The sequence below is a fragment of the Bombus impatiens genome, unplaced genomic scaffold (assembly GCF_000188095.3).
Source record: "Bombus impatiens unplaced genomic scaffold, BIMP_2.2 scf_0317, whole genome shotgun sequence".
In the NCBI taxonomy this organism is placed as follows: Eukaryota; Metazoa; Arthropoda; class Insecta; order Hymenoptera; family Apidae; genus Bombus; species Bombus impatiens.
In genome coordinates, this window is record NT_176736.1 from 1,106,289 (window position 1) to 1,128,193 (window position 21,905).

At 40.6% G+C, this 21,905-nt stretch overlaps 1 protein-coding gene across 2 annotated transcripts in view; it reads right to left on the reverse strand.

Moving 5' to 3' along the window:
* LOC100746694 (beta-1-syntrophin) overlaps window positions 1-21,905 on the reverse strand; it is a 360,690-nt gene that overhangs the window by 56,745 nt on the left and 282,040 nt on the right. For both annotated transcript variants that reach the window (XM_012385063.3, XM_024367201.2), the window contains exon 4: window positions 13,000-13,208. In XM_012385063.3, the coding sequence (XP_012240486.1) occupies window positions 13,000-13,208 (209 nt within the window). The remainder of the gene's footprint in view (window positions 1-12,999; window positions 13,209-21,905) is intronic.

Sequence of the window (21,905 nt, forward strand, 5' to 3'; positions counted from 1 at the left end):
TGGGTGGGTGGTTGGGTGGGTGGGGGGTTAATTAAACGCCTTGAGTCCCATGCGACCCCGACCGAGACCATCCTCGAAGCAAACCTCCGCCGCTCGAAGCTACTCTCGCTAAAAAATATGCGGAGGAAGCTCCACCAGCTTTATTACCGCTCGGATTAATTAAAATACTCTTAAACGGAGTATCGTTAATTTCCAGCTGGTAATTTAATAGCTGCTCCGGTGCGCACGAGCACGTGGTCTCGGATTTAATCTAACGCCGGATAGAGTAGCGGGTAAATGGCTCCGTCGAAGTGCACCCGGCCTCTTGGTGATTGGATGCTTGCCTTTATGACGAACTCAAATCAAAGAATAGAGCGACGGAGTATTTGTATCATTTCATCGAATTTCACTGGAGATATCCGTTTCGCAGATTCGCGGTTTATTAAATGTATTTCTCGGACACTGTTCTATATCCATGTAGTGTTCAATCCTAACGTGGTCCATTAGGATAACCATTTTCATATTTCTTCGAACAATTGGAAGCTCAAATTGAACCCTATATGAGCATTAATTTACTCTGAATGATCATTTTAAATCACTGTCGAATCTTAAACACTTAGCCAACCGAATAGGGAGATCTCCCTTCTGTAAAGTACATCGCTGCGTGACCGAACGGGGAGAACTCCCCTTTTTAACTTTTGAAACGCGTTTTCCTTTTTCGTTGTTGTTATTATCAGTTATTGTTTACCTGTTATTGTTCCCAATTAATTGCATCACTTGTTTTACTTTTATAAAGTACAGTATATAATAAAATACACCAACCTAGTTAAAATTAATTAAAAAGTTTCACTATCAGTTATAACTAAATAAAGCTATAAACAAACGATACTACAGTGTAAACAAATATTAAAATGCATTGTGAATTTTTTATTTCACTTTCAAGTCGTGTTATTCATCTTTAGCCATCTTTAATATTTCTAGTTTTACAATATATAGCTTTAACTTGATTTTTTATATAAACAATACGTGAAATCGTCAAATAAAATCATTACCGCAAAATATAATTGACCATTTAAATAATTTTTAGACTTCTCCGCTTTTTAAGTAGTGAATATCTGTCCTCGATATTTGGAAAATACGCGGTGGAAACGTATAGCTCGCTGTGGCACGCGCGGTTGGCTAAATGTTAAAATCTGTCTTCAGATTCGCCTCTGATTATCTTCCTAATTAATCACAATTAGAATACGAATTCTAACAACGCTTTCGAAGTTTGTTATCTAAAAAAAAAAACTCTAAAAGATGAAGTCACCCTTAACACGTGCCTTCGTTCCCAACAAAATCATCAATTTTTCCATGGAAAATACGCGACACTCCTGTCTCGGTTCACAGAGAACGACAAACAACAGGAAGGGAAAAGGATGGTCGCGATAAATTTATCGAGTTCACATATTGAATCTGTGGGAAGTGCGCGTGAGGGAGGGGTGGGTTTCGTAGGTGCACGACGCCGGAATTTCGTCCCCTCTAATCTCGTATATACGAACGCAATAAAGCGCCGGCGTCGCGACGAAGGACAGCCGTGCACGCCTTCCCACCGCGTTGACACGGGAAACACGGTCCCCTGAATGGTAATCCGACCGGAAGATGGACGATAACGCGGTCCTTACTCCTCGCTTCCGGCTCGAACTCGCGCGATTTTATTCCGCGACGAATTTAAAGACTCCTTATTCGTTCGATCCATTATCTTCTTCCATCCCTCGTTTCTTCTTTCTGTTTAATGCAAGCTATCAAATACTACTATTCAAATTCCCAAGATTTTAATTTGCCCCCGATCTTCCTCGTGGAACATCTTCTGTTTCCGGCCAGAATTCGAAGGAAAATATAGAAATTGTTTTTTCAAGGATTTTATGATTAAAATTTTGGATGATACTAGTGATTTATGTTATGTTGCTACGAACGAATATTTTTTATTATAAAGACTACATAGGGGAGGCTTGTAAATTTATTTTCGTTGATTTTCGATGTTACCTGATGGCTGGAAGTATTTTAATATATTTACATAATTGGGAAGAGAAGCCGTTAAATGGAAAAATACAAGGCAATTAAAAATGACTGATAAATCTACGTAATTCCGTGACAAACCAATGGCATATATTATCGCGACAATCAGTATTTTTGAAACGTTCAGAAAATGCTCAAAATATAATACATTTTATAGAGAGATGTAATAACGCAGGTACATTCTGTGATAAATTCTCTGTGGTTGTCGAGAAATTTTGTATTTTGGAATGTCGAATAATGCAAGTGGCGGATTATGTTGGTGGATGTTTTCGAATTTTCAGTATAAAATCGAAGAATACAAATGATACTGATGATTCGATTGCATCAATTTTCTCTGTTATTATGAACGATTGTTTTCCATATTATTTCGAATATTGCGAGCCGCTGAAATAGATGTTACATATCTCTGGTTAATGTTGAACGAGTGTATGCGTTAATGCTAGATTGAACTGTTATGAAACCGTGAATTGCGGAATCGCTGCTAAAGACTGGCCATAAATAATGCAATCGGCGTCCATTATCGATTAAATAGGCTGCTTTGATAAAACGATACCCGATATTACTTTGCTAACCATTCTGCCGGTGAAATATTCGACGAGAATTTGCTATTCAAATATCAACGCGAATCCTACCTCACAAAGCATTGTTTCTAAAAATCTATGGCTCTTTTCAAATCATTTTTCATTCGGTGTAAAAATATCGAAATTTCAAAAAATCTCCGCAAAAATGTTCAAATTCCCAAAGAACTCTTTGACGACATTGCCTCTCACGAAATCCTCGAATCTCGAACGTCGATAGCCTGCACCGCTTCATGCTGTGGAAACCTACAGCACGAACGTTTCAGTCAGCTAGCTTGCAATCGAAAACGTTAGGATTTGGATTTGGGAAAATTTTAGACGAACCCAGTTGCGATTTCGCTAGGAAATTCACGAAATCTAGAAATACAGTTTAGAAATACGATTAGTACGACCCGTTGGCGGAGTTATGGTAATGTTTGACCACTGTCCGCCAACCGCGCTATATACTGCAGTTCGTATTAAACTATCATATTTAATATTTCAGTGTTTAGATGTTTGCTGTTGAGTCACAGGTTATATTAATATATCGACATACAAATAATTCCATTTGTTTATATAAATACAATTATACTATCAATAATAAACGTATGCAGCTAAAAATTTCAAATCACTACGTGTTCCATGGAACCCAGGAACTTAATGCAACAAATCGAGTTAGGATATTATTACTTTCGAAAAATCTGCAAAGAAAAATCTATCAAAGTAAAGGAAATGTCTATCGATGTGTCTAACGTTAATGTAAAATTAGCAATTGACTCAAAAATCAACCGATGATGTACGCAAGTACTATGAAAATAAATGTAACGATAAGAAAAATTCGATTTGTCCAATGTATCGAGGCACACACCCTCGCCAGGATTTGTATAAAAAGTATTGGAACGAGCGAAGAAGCGCGATGAGAAATCGCAGTCGCGTGTATCGAGGCGAATAATCGCGACACCTGTCCATTGTACCCGGACTCGGAATTCATTACAGAAATCCAATTTACAATAGCTCGTTCGTCGAACGGCCGAACAGCTATACAGGGGAAGGGGGGCGTTAATTAGTCCGGAGGCGCCTTGTTTGCCGATGTGATTTACCGGCCGTTGATCCAGGAACTTGGTTCTCATATTATTTAATAAACGATCCGGTCGGATATTCGGAGCACTTCCGGGTTGGAGGCAGAGGAGAGGATAATCTCGTGGAACACCGGCGCCAGAACGGTTTCGCCTGTTTATGGATTTTCCTGGTAAACGTTATGTTGCCGGCTGCTACGCTGATTACCCGAATAAATTGTATCGTTATCAAGGATCCTGGCTCGCGACCATTATTGTAAAATCGATTCACTGTTCGTGACTCGATTTGCTGAACTTTGTTTTCTCCTAGTTCCCCTACGACTTTTATTGTTCCACTCGCTAGACACAGAGACACCTACTTGTAAACGAGATGTGATCAATCGAGCGACTGTAGATCATCGAAGATTAACGTGGAATAGGCTACTGGTGAGACTCGACAGATCGATCGGTCGGTACAGGGTACAGTTGAATTCACATCAGTCAGCCACAGTCCACGCTGGTGATTTAGATCGATCGGCTATAGAATATAGTCTAAAATAGATTAGGCGTAGCGCACAGTGTGCGAATGAATAGCCCATTGAGGACAGTGTGATTCAGATCAGTTACAGATCGTTGTCCGATCGTAATTCACAACGATCGGCCAATAGATCGCGCCGATCTCAATATGAATCTTCAAATTTTGAAACAAACTATACGTTTGAAGCAAGGGAGGAGAATAGACAGCGGAATGGGAAATCCTTTGCACAGTTTAACAGTGTCTTCTCCTGTCCCTCCTTTTTCTTTGTCGACATTCCTCTCAGCAGATTTCGAACAGAGTACGCTGGCTGAGCGAATTTACCTCTCGTGATTAATCGTTCCATTTATCGATTTGACAAAAAGAGGGCAAAATACCGCGGAGCGTATTGTCGTTGGTAATCCGCTATTCGGAATCGCATTTTCAGCCAACAACGGACAAAGTCGGATCGTTACGCGTTCGTCAATCGGCGCTCGTTAGAGGTCCTCGTACCGATACGACTACCCATACGACTAATACGTCGGTATTAACTGATTATTCGCGCGATCCTGTTGAAACACCGACAACTTTGATTCGGGCAACGTCAGGAACCAGGTGAAAATTTTCAAAGGGACGCAAAGGGATCGCGATTAATCGGAGATTGTGGAGGACTTTAATACGTTTCAATGGGAATTCTTTGAGGACACTTGCTCGTATATTTTGTGGTTTAATATCGCCGAATCTTACGCGTCGCGTGAATGGATGTATTTGCAAAAGGTAAATTTGCGGATAAATTTTGTCTATAGGATCGATGGTGACAGCTACAGGCAGAAGATAATAATTGTTCGATATACCTGTTTCGTGCGGTAGAGTAGTTTCTCTTTCGCTCTCGTTCGGCAATGGTATTACGCTGAAAATTAATCTCGAGCCTCCGCAAAAGCGATCCGCTTCGCGCGAGTAATCACTCGTTGGTAAACAGCCATGATAAACTCACGTAATCCTGCGTGATTAACCGATCTGACAGGCTCGAAGCTCGTGTCACCTGTGATTTACCTGAATTCTTGCCCTGGATCATTAACCATCCTAACGATCTTCTCCTTGCATATCGTCTGTCCGTCTCCGGTAATTATAATTCTGATCTGTATCCTTGTATTCCTCGATTACGCATTTCATTTGTGTAAAGATTTTGTTCTTTCAATTTATTTCTTAGGAGTAATTAATGTTGTAGGCTTGCAAGGATTGTGAATATCTATTGGTACATCCACTTGCTTCTAATAGGAATGTTCTACATTTTTCATCTTGAGGGAAACTAGCAACTAACAGATATCTTGCATGTAGATGTTTAAATTAAGAAGAAAATTCAAAGCAACAAGTTAAACATTTCTAATAGCAGGAAATCTTCTCAGATACTGATTAATAGTCGTTAAAACGTTCATTGCAAAATAAATCAGTGAAGTGGTTATCAAACTTCAAATAAATAACTCAAAGCTCAAAAAATCTAGCAAACTTTTAATTTCTAATTTTGTACGAGTCCTCGATTCTGCCTATAGCTACCGTATAAGCTTGTCAACCGACTCATCTCATCTCCTTTCCACGCATTCTTTACAAACTTAATTTTTATACTTCATTCGACACATTCGACACAAATTCTTGCTTTTAAATTAGTTAGTAGAGTGCCGTATCTTAAACACAACCACCTTCCTATTTCGGATAATGTCAGCCTATCTATTAGGTTGTGCGAAAAGTTTCTTTCGTTTCATAAGGTGATAATAGATGAACAACAATTACTGTTTTATATTATTTTATTGAATTAATTATGATCCATTTCGTTATGTTTCTATTATTATCGTTCGTGCATAATTTAATAAACTAATATATAACAAAAAACATTGCGCGTGTATTATTTTCTTATAAAACGAAAGAAACTTTTCGGACAATTTAATACTTCCGAGAACCACATAATTGTAGCAGACATTCCGCGTTTATTTAAAATTATTAGTGGCAAAATCAGCTGTGCGTGTCTTTTGCAACAAATCAATCTATATGCACCGCCCGGATATATTAGAAATGTTTCCCGAAATCTACTAAGTAGAATTACTAAATGGGCAAATTGATACGCTGAAAATGTGGACTTATTCTCTGGACGCTTATCTACTTTTAAAACGAAGTTCTAGAATACCCTCTTATCCTATTACACTTTTTAAAAATATCATTTCGCTTTTTTTATTTCTTTTATGCATGCTTCCCCTATTATACTTACTATTATTATATTCTTTTCTACTTATTATTAGGCTCGAACCGTATAATAATAATAATAATAATAATAATAATAATAATAATAATAATAATAATAATAATAACAACAATAACAATAATAATAATAATATGTCCCTGAGTTTTCACAATTCACGTGTCTTTGTTCCTTATCTGCGTGTTCTTTCCGAATTTGATTCTATTTGATTCTTCGGCCCTGGTAGCCGGCATTGCCTGATTATTGGTACGATCTTCAAACACTGTTAGCCATCCCAGAGACGATGACAGATATCGAAGCACCCCGCGGGAGAGTTTCCAACGACGGAGGAGGACTGGAAGGGGTGAGGCATTGGCAATCAGGTACGTTAATGCCAATCAATTATGTGCCGGGTACCTCGTGTACCCTTCCCCCCTTTCATCTTCCCCGAGCACCTTCGTTTGGTGGTTGGTCTTCATCGATACGCGAACGCTCGCGTACATCGGATATATTAGTTATCGATCTATCGTATCCCGAGTCGATATATTCGGTAGGTTAGTTTGGAGGGTCCATACACGATTGCGAACACTGCTGTGATCGGTAATTAGAACCAGGGAGATTGATATAGATATGTTTGCGTCAATTCGGGCAACTTGGTTTGTTTAATATTCCGAAGCTTAGGATTCTTTGGGGATACAGCATCGTCTACAGCGTATAAAATTCCGAAACCGCCTTAGAACCATTTGCGCTACCAATAAACTCACGGTTATGCGTGCCGTGCGCTACAATATAACACGCCTCAATGCGCCTGCGAGTGCAATCTTTTAAGCAGCGCCTCAGCGCATTGGTAGGGTCTTACATAAAGAATTTTACACGGATATATGGCAACAATAGCATTTTATTCAGTTAACACTTTGACTGCCACGCCGAAATCACATGTTTCGTTCAGGACGCCACGGGAGTATTTTTATTCTTCAAAGCATATAATGGCAAAATAATAATAAATTGATGATGTAGGACAACATTCTTCCCCAATGGACCGTTTATCTTATTGCTGGTCACGGGTGACCACCGTGGCGCCTTGGTAACAGTTGATAGCGACATATTATAACAAGGCTTCGTTTATTTCAACAAACCATTCGCGTTCGTTATTTCGTCGTAAGCAAAACGTGCAGAATATATTGTTGAAACGTGTAGAAGATATTAGTAAACAGTGTTTGCTCATTCTATATATAATAGTAAGGTATGTGCACACTTCTAATTTCAATTATATGATTGTAAAGCAGCATTTACGATTATTTTCTAAGGTGTGTTTATAGTAATATTCGTAGATTACCCCTCAAAGATATGGATGCAAATACAGTGCACCGCTAGATGCAAGATTTGTTCTCATTTTTTTTTTTATTGCTGTTCTAATAAAAATGTTTAATTGTTCAATGGAGCACTTTTTATTTCAAAGTATCTTCTATTTATCGGTTATATTCAAAACGCCCTAACTGTCAATTTTCATACAATTTTTACAGTTGGAAGAAGTTCAAGCGCTCCGGTCACCACTGCCCACCGTGGCGTCACAGGAGAAACCGTGGCCGGTCATATATGACCCACGTAGCAGTCAAAGTGTTAATACTAGAACTACCGATAGTTAACACGAAGTTATTTCTACCAAAGCTAGTCAAAATGACTGGTCTTTAAAAAATACGTAATAATAGAATATTTTTATATTTATTGATTTATTACTTTCTTACAGAAGGAATTCCATGTTACGTAGTACATTTTTGGTATTATTAATCCATCTGGAACCATCATTCCTAAACGAGGATTGACATTTATAAAATTGTAGAACCAGTCGTTTTGATTGGCGTGACATTTCTAGTGTTAGCATCCAGCGATCTAGCGATCGATTCGGAATTTTCCTGATAACTGATATCATCATATCGAATGATACGCAATAAAAATGTTAAAAACGTGTGGGAAATTGTACAAATGAGGAAACTGGTTAATTGGAGTTCGATAAACAGATTGCAACATCCTTTTACACTTTGATAAGTACCAGTCATATTGACTGGTATTGGTATAAGTAGCCTTGACGCGAAATTATTTCGAGTTTGAATACATAAAAAACAAAACAAAATTCATTATATTATCCGTTTAGTTATCGTTGCGAAAGTCATTACATCATCGCGGAAAAAATATAACATGAAGTAGGAATTTTAAAATAAAATTGTAAAACCAACCAATTTGACTGGTGTGGTAGTTCTAGTGTTAATAATCTATTCTGAAATATTTCCAAGATATCGATGACTCTATGTGACGCAGCGCACTCTGGAACTGTAGCACGACAAACAAACGATCTGACTGTTAGTCGACATGCAGCACACGTCATTTGTATTTCTGCGACAAATGCCTATCGACGTGGTATACACGTCGCTGGCGATTTTGCAACAAAAGCATCTCGACATGCGTGTCACATCTTTCTAGCGCAAATGGTTAATCGTCCAAGATTTTGGAAACTGTCCCCAAAATTGTGTGTGTGTGCGTGCGTGCATGCATGTGTGTGCGAAGGAAGGGATTAGAATTTCTCTGAAGAAAGTACAATTTTGTAATGTTCCTTTGGACATTCTCAGGAAGAGTTTGGTCAAACTTGAAATGGAAAGAATCTGTGAATAGATCTACGAGAAACCTGAAATTCCAACGATCCGACTTTGATCGTAAATTAACCAGTATTCGATCTACAAACACGATTTTAAACGCGATCGATGGGTAACAGTTTCATTAATTTCCACAGGCATTTTGTTTCTTAACACTTTGGCAAGCTTTTCAAAGCTTGCAAGAAGTGTAATCTCGCGTAGATTACCTAGAATTACCCATTAGCACTCCGATTTACAATAGGCTTAAATTATTTGATAATTTTGCTCGGGCAGAAAAGTGGTGCTTAGTGCTTAGGACGATTACAGGTTTCGTAGGTTTATCAATCTCGAACGACTACATCACGGAACTCCAACCGCATTATCAACCCATCAATTTCAACCTTTCCGTTCCACTGACCACCGAAAGAACCCAACTATCGTTAATTCCAAAGGAAAACAATTTTACACGGCGATCAATCTCCTTATCGCGGAATGCCGCTCGTAACGCGATACGTTCGCGTGTAACTGGAAATTAACCAAATCATTAATTTGTTAAGATGTATTTCTTCCTTGAAACACGGAATTAGAATCGTTTGATATCGTTATTACTGTGTAAACGAAGCACCGACTAAACAAACAAACGTATTTCTAATTATATTTCTGAAGCGTGGTGAATAAAGTATAGAAACGTTCGAGAATAGAATTCGTAGGAAATTGCACTTTAGAACGAAACACAATGCTTCGATCAAACAAAGAAATGTGCTGCAACTCGGAAATTGTGTTATTCAATAGCGTCAAATAAATTATTGCAGTGTTCGAGAATAGAATCGCTATTTCCCTGCAGTTAAATATTCCAGCACAATTTTCTCACCAGATCCCGGGCTTCGTTCGAAACTCTTGATTTCTCTTCGACACCGGAGGCGTTAAGAAACTGCTAACCATCGAACCGTGTTTAAAAGCAAACGAAGTAACGAAAGAATCCACGGCGAACCGGGGGGAAAAGCAAACACAGAGAACCGCGAATTCGGTCGCGGTTCGTTTCCTTCGTCTCGAAGAAGAGGGTGCAAATCAGCCACGTTTGTCGTCTCACGACGAAAGCCTGTAATTAACGATCCCTGATCGTTCCAAATAATTAAGCCACGACTTGGCGACAATTAGTCACCGCCGTGTACGGACTTTCTTCGCCAATTACAATCGAGCAAGCCCTCCGGTGCTCGCGAATCACGCGATTTGATTCCAACGATTTCTCGTCTCGAGAACCGGAAAGAAGGGAAAAGAAGAAGAAGAAAAAAAAAAGGAATAAAAAAGAGAAGAAAGCGTCAAAGAGACGGTGATTTGCCTCTCTACGCCAGGCAACGTAGGGAAAGTTGCTGTTACGGGACGCTAAGATCGCTTCCGGCTGCAACGAGTTTTATCTCGGTTGCTAACGCCACGGTTTTATGGCTCGGTTATTCCATGCTTTGCGTGCTTATTTTTTCTTCCATTTCTACTTTCCGAACAAGTGGAAGTTGATTTCTGCGAATTGTATCTGTCTACTTTCGAACTCCAGGCTGGACGAACAAAAAGTGGCGGATGTCCAAAATTAAAAGCACCGAATATAACTCGGGCAAAATTTTTTTAATTCACAAGTAAAGGGATAAAATTCTCACGCAACGCGCGATCCTTAGAATACGTACAACCGGGCGCCATTCGTCAGCACACCGAGGCGTAAAAGACAGGCGATGTTTTCCTTCGTAAACGTTCTCACGGCTGGCAACGAATCGTGTCGCTTAATTATCAGCGATTGTTCCCGCGCAACGGTGTTGGATATCGCGTTCACTCGCGGAAAATATTCGCCGTAACGAAGTTTCCTGTCCGTGGCTACGTTCGTAGAAAGAATCCCGATATCTAATTATGCGGTCGAGCGTGGCGGTAACCGTAGCGATCCCGTTTTGCCTCTCGAACCGTCGCGCGTATTCGAGATAATTAAACGTGGGGAAAAGGGCTGGCGCACGAGCCTGGCATAAGAGGGGTTGGCGTGGCACAGCGACAGAAACGAATTTAAAAGCGAACACCGCCAGTTTGATCGCGTTGAGTAATCACGGGCGAATTGATTGGTAGGCTGCGGGGGTTAACTATTGTCGATCGATAGAGAGATCGCGGCGACAGATTCGGTCAAAGCGGTGGCCATTGTTCGCCGAATGGAGATCGCCAGCGATCCAACGATCCGGCAGCGGCGGGTAATTAGAGGACGGTTTAACGACGGACGCGTCATTACGCCAACGGGCGCTACGTTAACGAGCTTATTAACGAAAACTGTCCGCTACTTACTGAATCGTTATGATAATCTTGGAAACAGGCGTGCAAGGTGCTTTTCGGGTTCCTTGTTGCAAGTGATTTCCACAAAAATGTGATGACATCGTTGATACTTTGGTGTTTTTATGAAATAGTAGAAAATACCAGCGGAGTATATATTAAAAATACTACATTTGTGTCAACATTGTACATCAAAATTGTACATTTGTATTTGTGCAGAAGTACAAAACATAAAATCGTGTAAAATGGCAGCTACATTCTCATGAAATATCCTGCTCTACGAGACGATATTGCAAATATGTATTCAATTTCATTGTTTTTTATATTAGCGACAAAACGCCGTGAATTCTCAAATGTGATACAATGAGATTCATGTCGTAGTTTGTTTTGTAAGAGTATAAGTACTTGTTCACTACTAGATATCTGATCTTCTGCAATTTAGTTATACAGATACATATAATTAGTATGTTAATAATGTATTTACATACATTACACCTTAAGCAAAGATGGAAATCAGAGTGAGGAATTTTGATTGCTCACTTCGTAACCGTGTGCAAAACTTAAAGACGATCTTCTTATTTGCATTTTATGTACAGTTATTTACCCATTGCACGGTACGTACACCTTTTAACCCTAACTATTGATTCATCCACTTCATAAAAGGTTCAACTCCGACAAGAAACCTAAGTACGACTTCCAAAGAAAAAATTTAATCGTCTCCCTCCATTCACAATTCAATTTGTAAGAAAAGCAGCAAAGTAATTACCTAGAAATATCATCCCCCGGTTCATGAAAATTCTTAAGAACGCGAGAGTACGCGTCTGCGTCCCCTATTTCGTTCTCGACGACGCCGATTAAGAATGTTTCGCTGTTGAGGCGCGTCGCGACGCTTTCGCCTAGGCTTTCGGGCACGCGGCAAATTGCCGGTATGCTCATGCGGGCTGGTTCTCGTCGAGAGGACTGCGTCACCCTCCATCAGAGTGAAACTGCTCGCGGAAGAGCAGTCTCAGCCTATTCGATTGTGAAAAACGCGAGAAAACGCGTCGAGAGCCAGACATTCGCTTCCATTCTGCTTCCTCTTTCGAGATTCCTCTTCCTCCCCGTCAACCCCCCTCCACCCATCTTTTTCTTAAACACGGTTCTTTTCAATATTTCTCTGTCTCTTTCTTAAAATTACTCTTTTTCTGATCTTTTACCCGAGATATTTTATCTTTTTCCCGTTTCTGTCCTCCTTCTTCAAAAAGAACTCTTTCCTACCGGCTGTTCTCTTGACTCGATTCTTACCCATACTTTAGCAATCTTTTTCCATTTCCTGCCGTTCAATCACGATGCCTACACTACGCCGTTTTAACAGTCAATCCATTTCCTCGTCGATTCGCTTCGTTCTTATTTTTTGTTTTATTAGCCTGCTGCTTTTTGTCCTCCGTCCGCTGTGTCGGGAAAAATTTTTGATTCATCTCCCTGCCATCTCATCTTCGCGCGTTCGTCGCGTATCACCCCTCTTTTCTTATTGCTACCTTCTCAACTATTCTTATTTCCTCCTTCTCATTCGTTTTTTAAAAATGATCTGTCATTTTCTATTCGTTGCTGTTACATGTCTTGTATTTTATCTCTTTCTTCTTTTCGGTTTTTGTCACTTTAATCCCTCCTTCTTGCATGACATAAAACGAGGAAGATCACTCACCTGAAGACAGTGTCTCCTCGCCAACCAACCGATGTGTTGAAGCTGCGGCGGATCCGGAAGCGCGGAGGCCAGTCGCAGTGCCTTTAAAGTGAGAGCTGCCAGCGCCGAGTGCAGAGCGTTGAACCACACACTCGCCTCCGCGTTGTCTGCGGCCCTTAACCAGCACTCGTGCACTCCATCCGGGGAATGCAGCTCCAGGATTCGACCCTCTGAAAGTAGAAAACAGCCGCGTAAGAAAATCGTTTCTTTCGACCTGCAGAATTATTCTCTTATTCTATCAGCGATTAATAACGTTTACTTTAAAACGTTTAGGTTGTTAGCGCGATACAATGAATTTTAATTTTCGTTTTCTTAAATAACAATAAATCTAGCGTCACAGTTGACAAACATGAGAAATGGAAACTTGATAGTGGCGGATCTTCGATTTTTACTAGTCGATCAGAAGATTTAGAAAGTGTAACGTAAAATATCGATAAAAGATTTTCTTCAAATTTGAGATATTTCTTAACGATTGGGTTGAAATGACCGAAAGAAGTAGCGTTAGATGTTTCGTTTTATTGAAGCAAACGAATGCCCTAAAGATAGCACGAAAGAATACGTGGTAAGATATTATCTCCAACAGATGTACGATCCCGAAACAACCCCAATAGAAGAACGTTGCTTCCCTTACGAACTCGTCCCTTTACCTCTAATATCCCTCGATCCAGACATCAGGGGGGCTATCAGGTTTCGGACTTAATAGTTTTCGCATCACGGTCCCGGCCAACATTATAAAGGCGCCATATAACTCGGCGAGTGGATGACAACTCAATTTCAAGTTGAGTCTGACGTTGTTGCTCGCGTGCACCCTTCGCGTAACAGACTAATTCGAAGCTGAAGGTATCGTGAGTGCTTCAAGTAGGCGTGCGCTTTTTCGCCTGTGTGTGTCTGCGTGTTAGCTCGACTTAAAACGAAAAACTTTCTATTCAAATTCCTCTCACGTTCCTACGTTTAACATTTTTGATACTTCATGCTAAACTTCTACGAGTGAAAAGTTCTAGAAATTTCATATCGATTTCTCCGAGCTGAAAATCTAATTTCCAGACGAAATGGGATGAAAGTTGAGGATATTCTGGTCTCTTTAAGAAATAAGAAAACGAGTACGAGGAACCTGAGAAGCTAGGGTCAAGATATATATAGATTTCAAGCGTGCAACGAAGAATAAGCGACATCGTAGACAGGCTAAACACGACCACGTCGACATCGTCTAAACGCTGCCCTGTATCTGGTTACCCTTCGTCCGCGGAATTGGACGACAACTAGCGAAAGCGGCGATAACAAACGTCCATCGTCTTTTATACAAAGTATCCACTTCCACATTCGTTTTTCTTCCATACTTTTAAGCGATAACGAACGTTACCAACCCCTTGAGGATCGAGGGGTGTTATTGATGCAGTGAGTTAGGGGCTGAACGATTAACACTCCATGTTTTCCTTCTGGGAGAAATATTTCGATAAGACAAACAGGGTGTCTTCCCAGATGGATCTTTAACAGTTTCGGGAACTTCAGAGGGTCGAATGAATTCTTTGAAGTAAATAAATCTTCCATATTCCTCCCCCTCTTCCGTATTATACGAAAGCTCCGTCATTAGTCGCAGAATCTTTTTACCCGAGCATTCAATTCATTGCCCGATTAATCTAGCAGCTTTTCTAGCCAATCATCTGTGCCATAAACACCGCAAGCCTTCGCAAGAAGCTCGACTTTACCCTTAAATTGCACCTTTCAGTAGCATCCCGCCGCTATCCTCTTGCAAAAGCCAGAAGACGGCACTGTATAATTTTCCGAGTAGCCAAAGAAACTAGCAGCCATTGCCGGGCTCGAGAACCCGCCGAGCAAGGAGACAATACAATCGACGCGGTCGACGCGGAGTGTCGTTAAAGTTGGCAAGCCGAGCTAGTCGCCGGAAACGAGTCCCTCAGTTCGTCAAACCGTCCCGGTTAATTGCTCGCGACGGATACGCAGCTTCGTTTAATTAACGAAACAACCGAGCTTGCCTCTCGTTCTATCGTCGCCTCTCCACGCAGCTCCCCGCCTATATATTCATTCGTCAAGCTTTTCTATCCGGCGTGGCGCGTTCCAGCCGCGGCGTTTCTCTTTCAATTTTCGCCCCTGTGTACCAGCCGCGGAGCGTACGTGGAACGTGACCTGGTAATCTCGCTTCCGGTGTTGTGTATCCGGGCGTAATTTGCGCGCCTTTGACCAGCCATCCGTGGCGAGCGCAAAACCGAGCGAACGCCGCGGAGGATCCTTTGTTTCTGGCGGCGTCGCTCGAAAACAGGCCGATAAGGTTAGTAAATTAGAGGGGGTGCAGCCGGCAAAAAGCCCGGGAAAAGAGGATTCGTCGTAGCTGCGCGGCCCGTTTTCTTCTTTCTTCTTTTCCACCGGGTAGTCCGTCTTTTCCTACCGCACCGGAGGGGGTTGGTTTCCAGGACGGCGCGCAACCCCGAGGGATTTTTCTTCCCCGTTTGAAGACGGTAAAAAGATTTATGGCCCCTCTTCTCCGTCCACCGGCTTTAATTCAAATTTCCTGTTGCGGGATTTCCTTTTCCATCCCCCTTCTCCTTTAACCCCTGCCACCAGCAAGAGGACGGGAGAGAAGGGGTTAGTTCGTGACATCCAACACGCTCCCGTACCGTCGTCTTAACTGCGCACTCCTTTTACGATTGCAAAATACGCATTTACGTTTTGAAGACAGTTTTCCCTTCAGCTCGGTGCTATTTTGACAAGATTGTCTGCAATAGGATAGTTTCTACAACTACAATTTGTGTCACGATAAATCGACTGCTCGTGGAATATTCATCTTTTCACTTCATCTTTATATCAGGTTGTTCGAAAAGTTTCTTTCGTTTTATAAGGAAATAATACACGCACAATGTTTTTCGTTTAATATTAGTTTGTTGAATTATGCACGAACATAATAATAAAAATATAACGAAATGGATCATACCCAATTCAATAAAATAACATAAAACAAAAATTGTTCATGTATTATCATCTTATGAAACGAAAGAAACTTTCCGGACAAGCTAATACTTGAAACAATTTATCCTGCAATTTACTTCTCTAACTCAACGATCCTTTTATTTGCGATAGAAGAATAGTAGTTGATGAAGTTGATATTTACAGACGTAATCGCGTGTATCACGCGAATCTGACATCTATGTCATCAGTCTTGACTGGGTTAAGGGATTACGCGAAGTTCGAATGTCGTAGACAGACTATGGCGGTTTTGAATTTATTCTAGGATGTAAAATTCCACGAACATATTCGACGAATATGAAACGAATTTCTACTTGTGTTCATAAAAATATTAATTTTCATAAACATCCTTCTTCTGGGTGCAGAGAATAAAAGATATCCTGTAAACGAATGACATCCTTCTTAAAGATTATTTCCCTCGTTACCATCTTTATTTTTTAATATTTGTTTTCTTCAAGCTTCTTCTTATTCTCTCGAAATAAAACTTTATCAGGCTTTTTCTTTGTTCCTAAAGAAGCACCGTATCTTTTAAACCTTTCATCGCTATTTTACTTCCATCTCGTACCACGGCTCTCCCGTTCTTTATATCTTTTTTATTCCTTTCTCAGGTGAGCGTTAACCATAGCCACGCGATGCGTCGACGAATCGTTAAACGTGACTCCATCCGCGCTCACTTTCCCCTTTTTCTTTATCCGCCATTCGACGCGAAAGGATTCCGGCTTTCGGTTTCACGTTTCCACGAGTAATGTATCCTCTCTCCCTCCCTCTGTGTCTGACCAATCGACCGCGTCTACTCCGCGAGAAAACTACGTAACCGAGCTCTTTTGTTGGCCCGCGAAAGTCAGACGATAAGCTTGAGAAACAGACACTCCCTCGGCTATTTCCTTGCGTTTTCCACCTTTGTATCTTTCCAACGTGCCTGCACTTTCACGACCATCGGTTACGATTTAGTTTTAAACCTTTAGAACGTTGCTTCTATTTATACTAAAAATATCGAAGAAAATGATAGAACAATTAGAATTGTACATAAATTATAGAACGATGATCGCAAGGCACGACAGTTAACTGGAGAATGAAATCGCGTGGAAAATGATAATTGCAGAGTTTGAACTCGAAATTGAAAAAAAGGAAGAAATCACTTGTATCGTATGATATGTTTCTTTCACTTTCATAATCACTTTTTGTTTCAATTTTTTAACTTCGTATATGTGGCATTTATTTTTCAAATACTATCCTATCTGATATAGCATAGAAAATGAAAGTTGCTATAGCAATAATCATTCCAAACATGTTACTTTGGATTATGCGCGTTATACGAAGAAAATGCCCGTACAGCACGATTTCCTATAACGTGAATTCATATAGCGTGTAACCTATTAACCGCGTTATGCGGGAATCTACGGTATAGAACAACTAACAACAGTCGATAATGTAGAATAACTAAATTATGGAACGATCGTTATTAAATCAGAGATCGTCTATGAAATTGTAGAATTCGCAACTGCATGAACGATGGTTTCACCAAAGATATAAAATTATAAATCCATCGTGGTCTCTAAAAAAGAAAAAAATTGCTAAATATGCTGCAACTACTCGCAAAGTACGAGTTTCTGTGCAAACAGCATAGGAAAAGCGTTTGGTGTTTTACCCGTAAAAATCATACATCGTACGAGTGGCAAATTAGTGGGAAGCGCCGTGAGCAAAGTTCTTCACAGTTATAGCAAATTGCTGTCGAAAGTAGTCGGAATTTCGCGTTTCTCTGGTTAATTTCGATGGGCCATCTCCTTCAGTAACCCGGGGAACAGTTTTAAAGTGCGTTCGCGGCGAAATTCCGGCGCCTCCGTTGGAATATCCTGTTAGAAAGTTTTTCTCATCCCTTTTTCTCCCTCTTCTTCGGCCCTCGCCACTCCGCGAATTTGTCGCGAATAATTTTCTTGATTCTTAACAATGATAGATGGCTCTTCTTCGCAGTTGAATTCAAGATTTTTAAATTTCAGAGGCCAGTGACACAGGTAATTTGAAAATTATTCCCTTACTTTTTCTTTCTAAGCACCGTATCGTACCCTTTAGATATTACGAAAGCACCGACTCTTTGAAATTTCAATCTAAAGTTTCAGGGAAATTTAATAGAAGCTTTCCCGCGAAAGAAGATAATTTTACAAACAACGTTGAAGCGAAGTTTGGTGAAGGTTAAACTAAGAGAATTTATAAATCTCTGTAGCTTTAGTATCATCATTCATCGAAAGATTAATCCTTTGCTTTACGGCCTTTTTATTAAATAATCGTTCCTCTAAAGCTATCTTGATGCGGTACACTGAAACGTTATACGTAGCTTATATTTAGAGATGCTAATTGAAGAATTGAAGGTATAGTTAGAATAGAAATGAAATGATTTTACAAATATAATCTGTTTTTATCCAATAATTATCATAATAAGTGCTCATGCATACGTATAGGATTCGATATTACAAGGCAAGGGATTAAACCACCACTTTAAACGGGGTGAAACGAATCGAAATGTACGAGGCAACAACGTGACAGAATGACGTGAAATCGACGACAAATTTCACACGAGAGGAAGTCGCGGATGTATCAACAAACAAGGGAATAGTGCAGGACCGATCGATGCTCGCCTTTGTTCCAGCCAATTGTCGGCAGCATTAGCGAGGCAAACGAGACAGCCATGTAACGAACTCGTTCGTTGGATCAGGCTGACAATTGGTGTCTCGCTGGAGCTGCTATCGTTCTCGCTTTGAGATAATAAAACCTTTGGATTTCTTTGCCACGACGCTTTCAACGCCCGACGACTATGCTTCTCGCTAGCAGTTACGAAAAGAAGGAAGACCTTTCCCGCTGGTAAATCCTAGCCACCATCCTCTTACCCTGGCTTCAACGTCTTTTTTTAATCTTTTAAAAGGATCAGCGTGGAGCTGGGGAAACGAAAGCGATTCCTCGTGACGCGTTACAGCACTTCCGTTTCAGGGTATCTTTGCCGAGGACGTGTCGCCTTCCAATCGTATAAAATGCTAATTCTTTTGGCTTTTATAGCGTCTGGATTTTATCTTTTCAGAGGTTCGATCGAAAGTTTCTTCTTGCTAGCGTCGAAGACTTCACCTGCATGGCTTATGACACGGTTGGGACAATTCTTATTTTTAAGAGATAGAATTTCGCTTATTTATCGATTAGGGCAATTTTTTTTTTTTTGGTTTTATCGTACGTGGGTGGCAAGTAGTCTCGAAGTTTTCAAAAGTCGAAAGGGTTCAACGAGAGGAAGAACACAAGATCTTAAAAGATCATAAAAATGTAAAAAAAGAACGACATAGGGAAAGTCTAAATACAATATAGTTAACAAAATAGTTTCAATGTAATCTTTTTATAGTTTTCAAGTCGATCGATTAAACTGATCAAACCAACGACTAAAGTTTCTAGGGGTTGTAAATGAATGGTACACGGTAAAAGATGAATGTTCGTTCTATTAATTCTTCTCTCAGATGGAGCAAATCCTCAGATACCGCGTTACTTTATTTCTGTTCCCGATGGTATCGTTACATTCTCTTTCACGAATGAAAAATAAAAGAAGCGCGCCAACGTTGCCGCACGGTGGATCCTGTAATTCGTTTCGGAGGAAATTGTGGGATCTCTGATACCTCAAATGTGCATCGTGGAATCCCAGCTTCTCTACTTTTAAGGATTCCACGACTGCGACCACCGGTTAGTAATCAGAAATTACCGTACTCTTAATTCGCCGTATTGTGTATTAAGGAAAAAGAGAATTTTTGGACAATTTCTCTGTTTTTATTTTCTTTTTAAACGAAGGAACGAGTTTACAACCATATTCGCATAAAACTCGTCTATAAAACGATAGTTAGAACCGCGATCTAAAAGTGCCTAAATTCTGATAACTTTACACTGTACGTAGATCCGGTTCGTACGTAGTCAGACGTCGAGTAATGCTCGAGTGTTTTTCATATTTAGATATTAAATTTCCAAGTCAGCTATCAAATATCGTTACATCTACGTATAAAATATGCAGCATCGATAATTATTTTTCCATGTCCAAGTAAGCAAAACGATTAACCAAGAAAAAAATGGGAAACGAGAAGGAAGTACACGCAAAGAGCAAAAACAGGTCAGTAGCAAGTAGAAACAATCGAAGCATTGCCAGAAACGTATTCTTTCAAATCAGCCACGTTTACTCCGCGCTCATTCGCACATATTCAGCATTCTCGACACTCCGGGACGTTTTGAAAGGAACCAGACGTCCACGAGTGGTCGAACAGAGCGAAATGTAGCGTGAAGGGAAGAGGAGAGAAAACGGGGTTTCATGAGCCACTTGTGAAGATAATCTGACAATCTGTGCCAAAGGCAGGTGTTGCACGCGCAGGTGCCGCCACGCTTCTAGGGAATGCGAGGCTCGTTTTAAACGTCGAGCTCGGCCTGGCTTTGCCGGGTCGCGCGTATTCAACGTGGTCCCGTCCGCTTTCGAAATATCGCAGGCAATTTAGTCCCGCAAAATGAATTGTTGAAACCAGCCCAATTCTCGGTGACCATTGTCACGTTGTTTCGTTGCTCGCGGAAACGTGTTAATCGTCTCTTTACCGAGTCAGCCTCGCGTTCAAACAATTTCATCCTCGGCGTTCGGCCGGAAAATAACGTCAAGGTAGATGAGTCGCGTTGTGCATGTAGCGATAGTATGGTTTAAGAATTTAATATCATGACTCTGGTGTGTTGAATATCACCATTTTTCCAGGATTAACCGAGAGTCGAGTTATTAAATTCTTGATGAACAACGCGTACGAAAATAATTTAAGTTTCAATAATCGAGCACGAAAATTTTAATAAACCACTGAGCGAATATTTATGCTACTGTCATCGAGTGAATGAATATTGATTCGCCAATATAGTCATAGACCGGCACGCATAACGCCACGTGTAAATTTAGTTACACGTGCTAATAATGCGAAATCTTCGAGAATAGCTTGTGATCGATGTGCGCGAGAATTCCAAATAAATCGTTAAACTATAAGAGTCGCTTAAATCGTTTACTTCTTTTGCATTATTAAAGCATTTATATTGCGGTATAATAGTTACAAAGTTGTATAATCGCTACATTTATTCAACAGACGATATTTAATAAACTATATCAATTATTAACCGAATAATCTCCCACAGGCTACCAAAATAAATTCCGTTATAGTACTCTTCCTAACGAATCATCCATTAAACCTGACCTCTCGCAAATCCCTTTCAGAAATCTTTCCTCGGATCAACTTATTTCGAAACCGACCATTTTCGAACACCATCTCGCCCGACAAAATTACGCAGTCTCTCGATGACCCTATTATTTGTGCATGTTCGTGTCTCCGTCAGTGAAATGCGCCTTAAATCCTCGTTGGTCTCTGTCCGCATAAATACACCGGCAGTCTTGGTTCCGCGGTAGAATCGAGGCAGATCCACGATGGATGAAGGAAGAGGGTGCATCCGTCGACGCGTCCTCCCTAAGCTACTTATCGTCACCCTCTCTAAGCTGACTATACAGCGCGGGTCCAGCTAAGGGGTAAACTTGGCATCTCCAATTCAAATAAGATTTGCACGACGGTAACGGGCGTGTAGGCGGTTCGAGGTAGCCTTGGCCGAGCAATGGCGTGAGAGAACAACGCGTAATCTAGTCGCCCGCAGAAATCTGCCGTTGTAATCGATCCTCGAGAGGCTTGTATTCTTTGATAACGTCTCTCTGAAGCGTATACCGTTTCACTCGCTTCTCGTCTCTCTCCATTGCTTGCAGTCTCGACGAACGATCGATGAACGTAAACTGGAACGTGTTTCTTCGACGAGCACAAGGCTTTCCGGAGATCGATGCCCTGTGGTGGATCTCCCCGAGTCCCGCC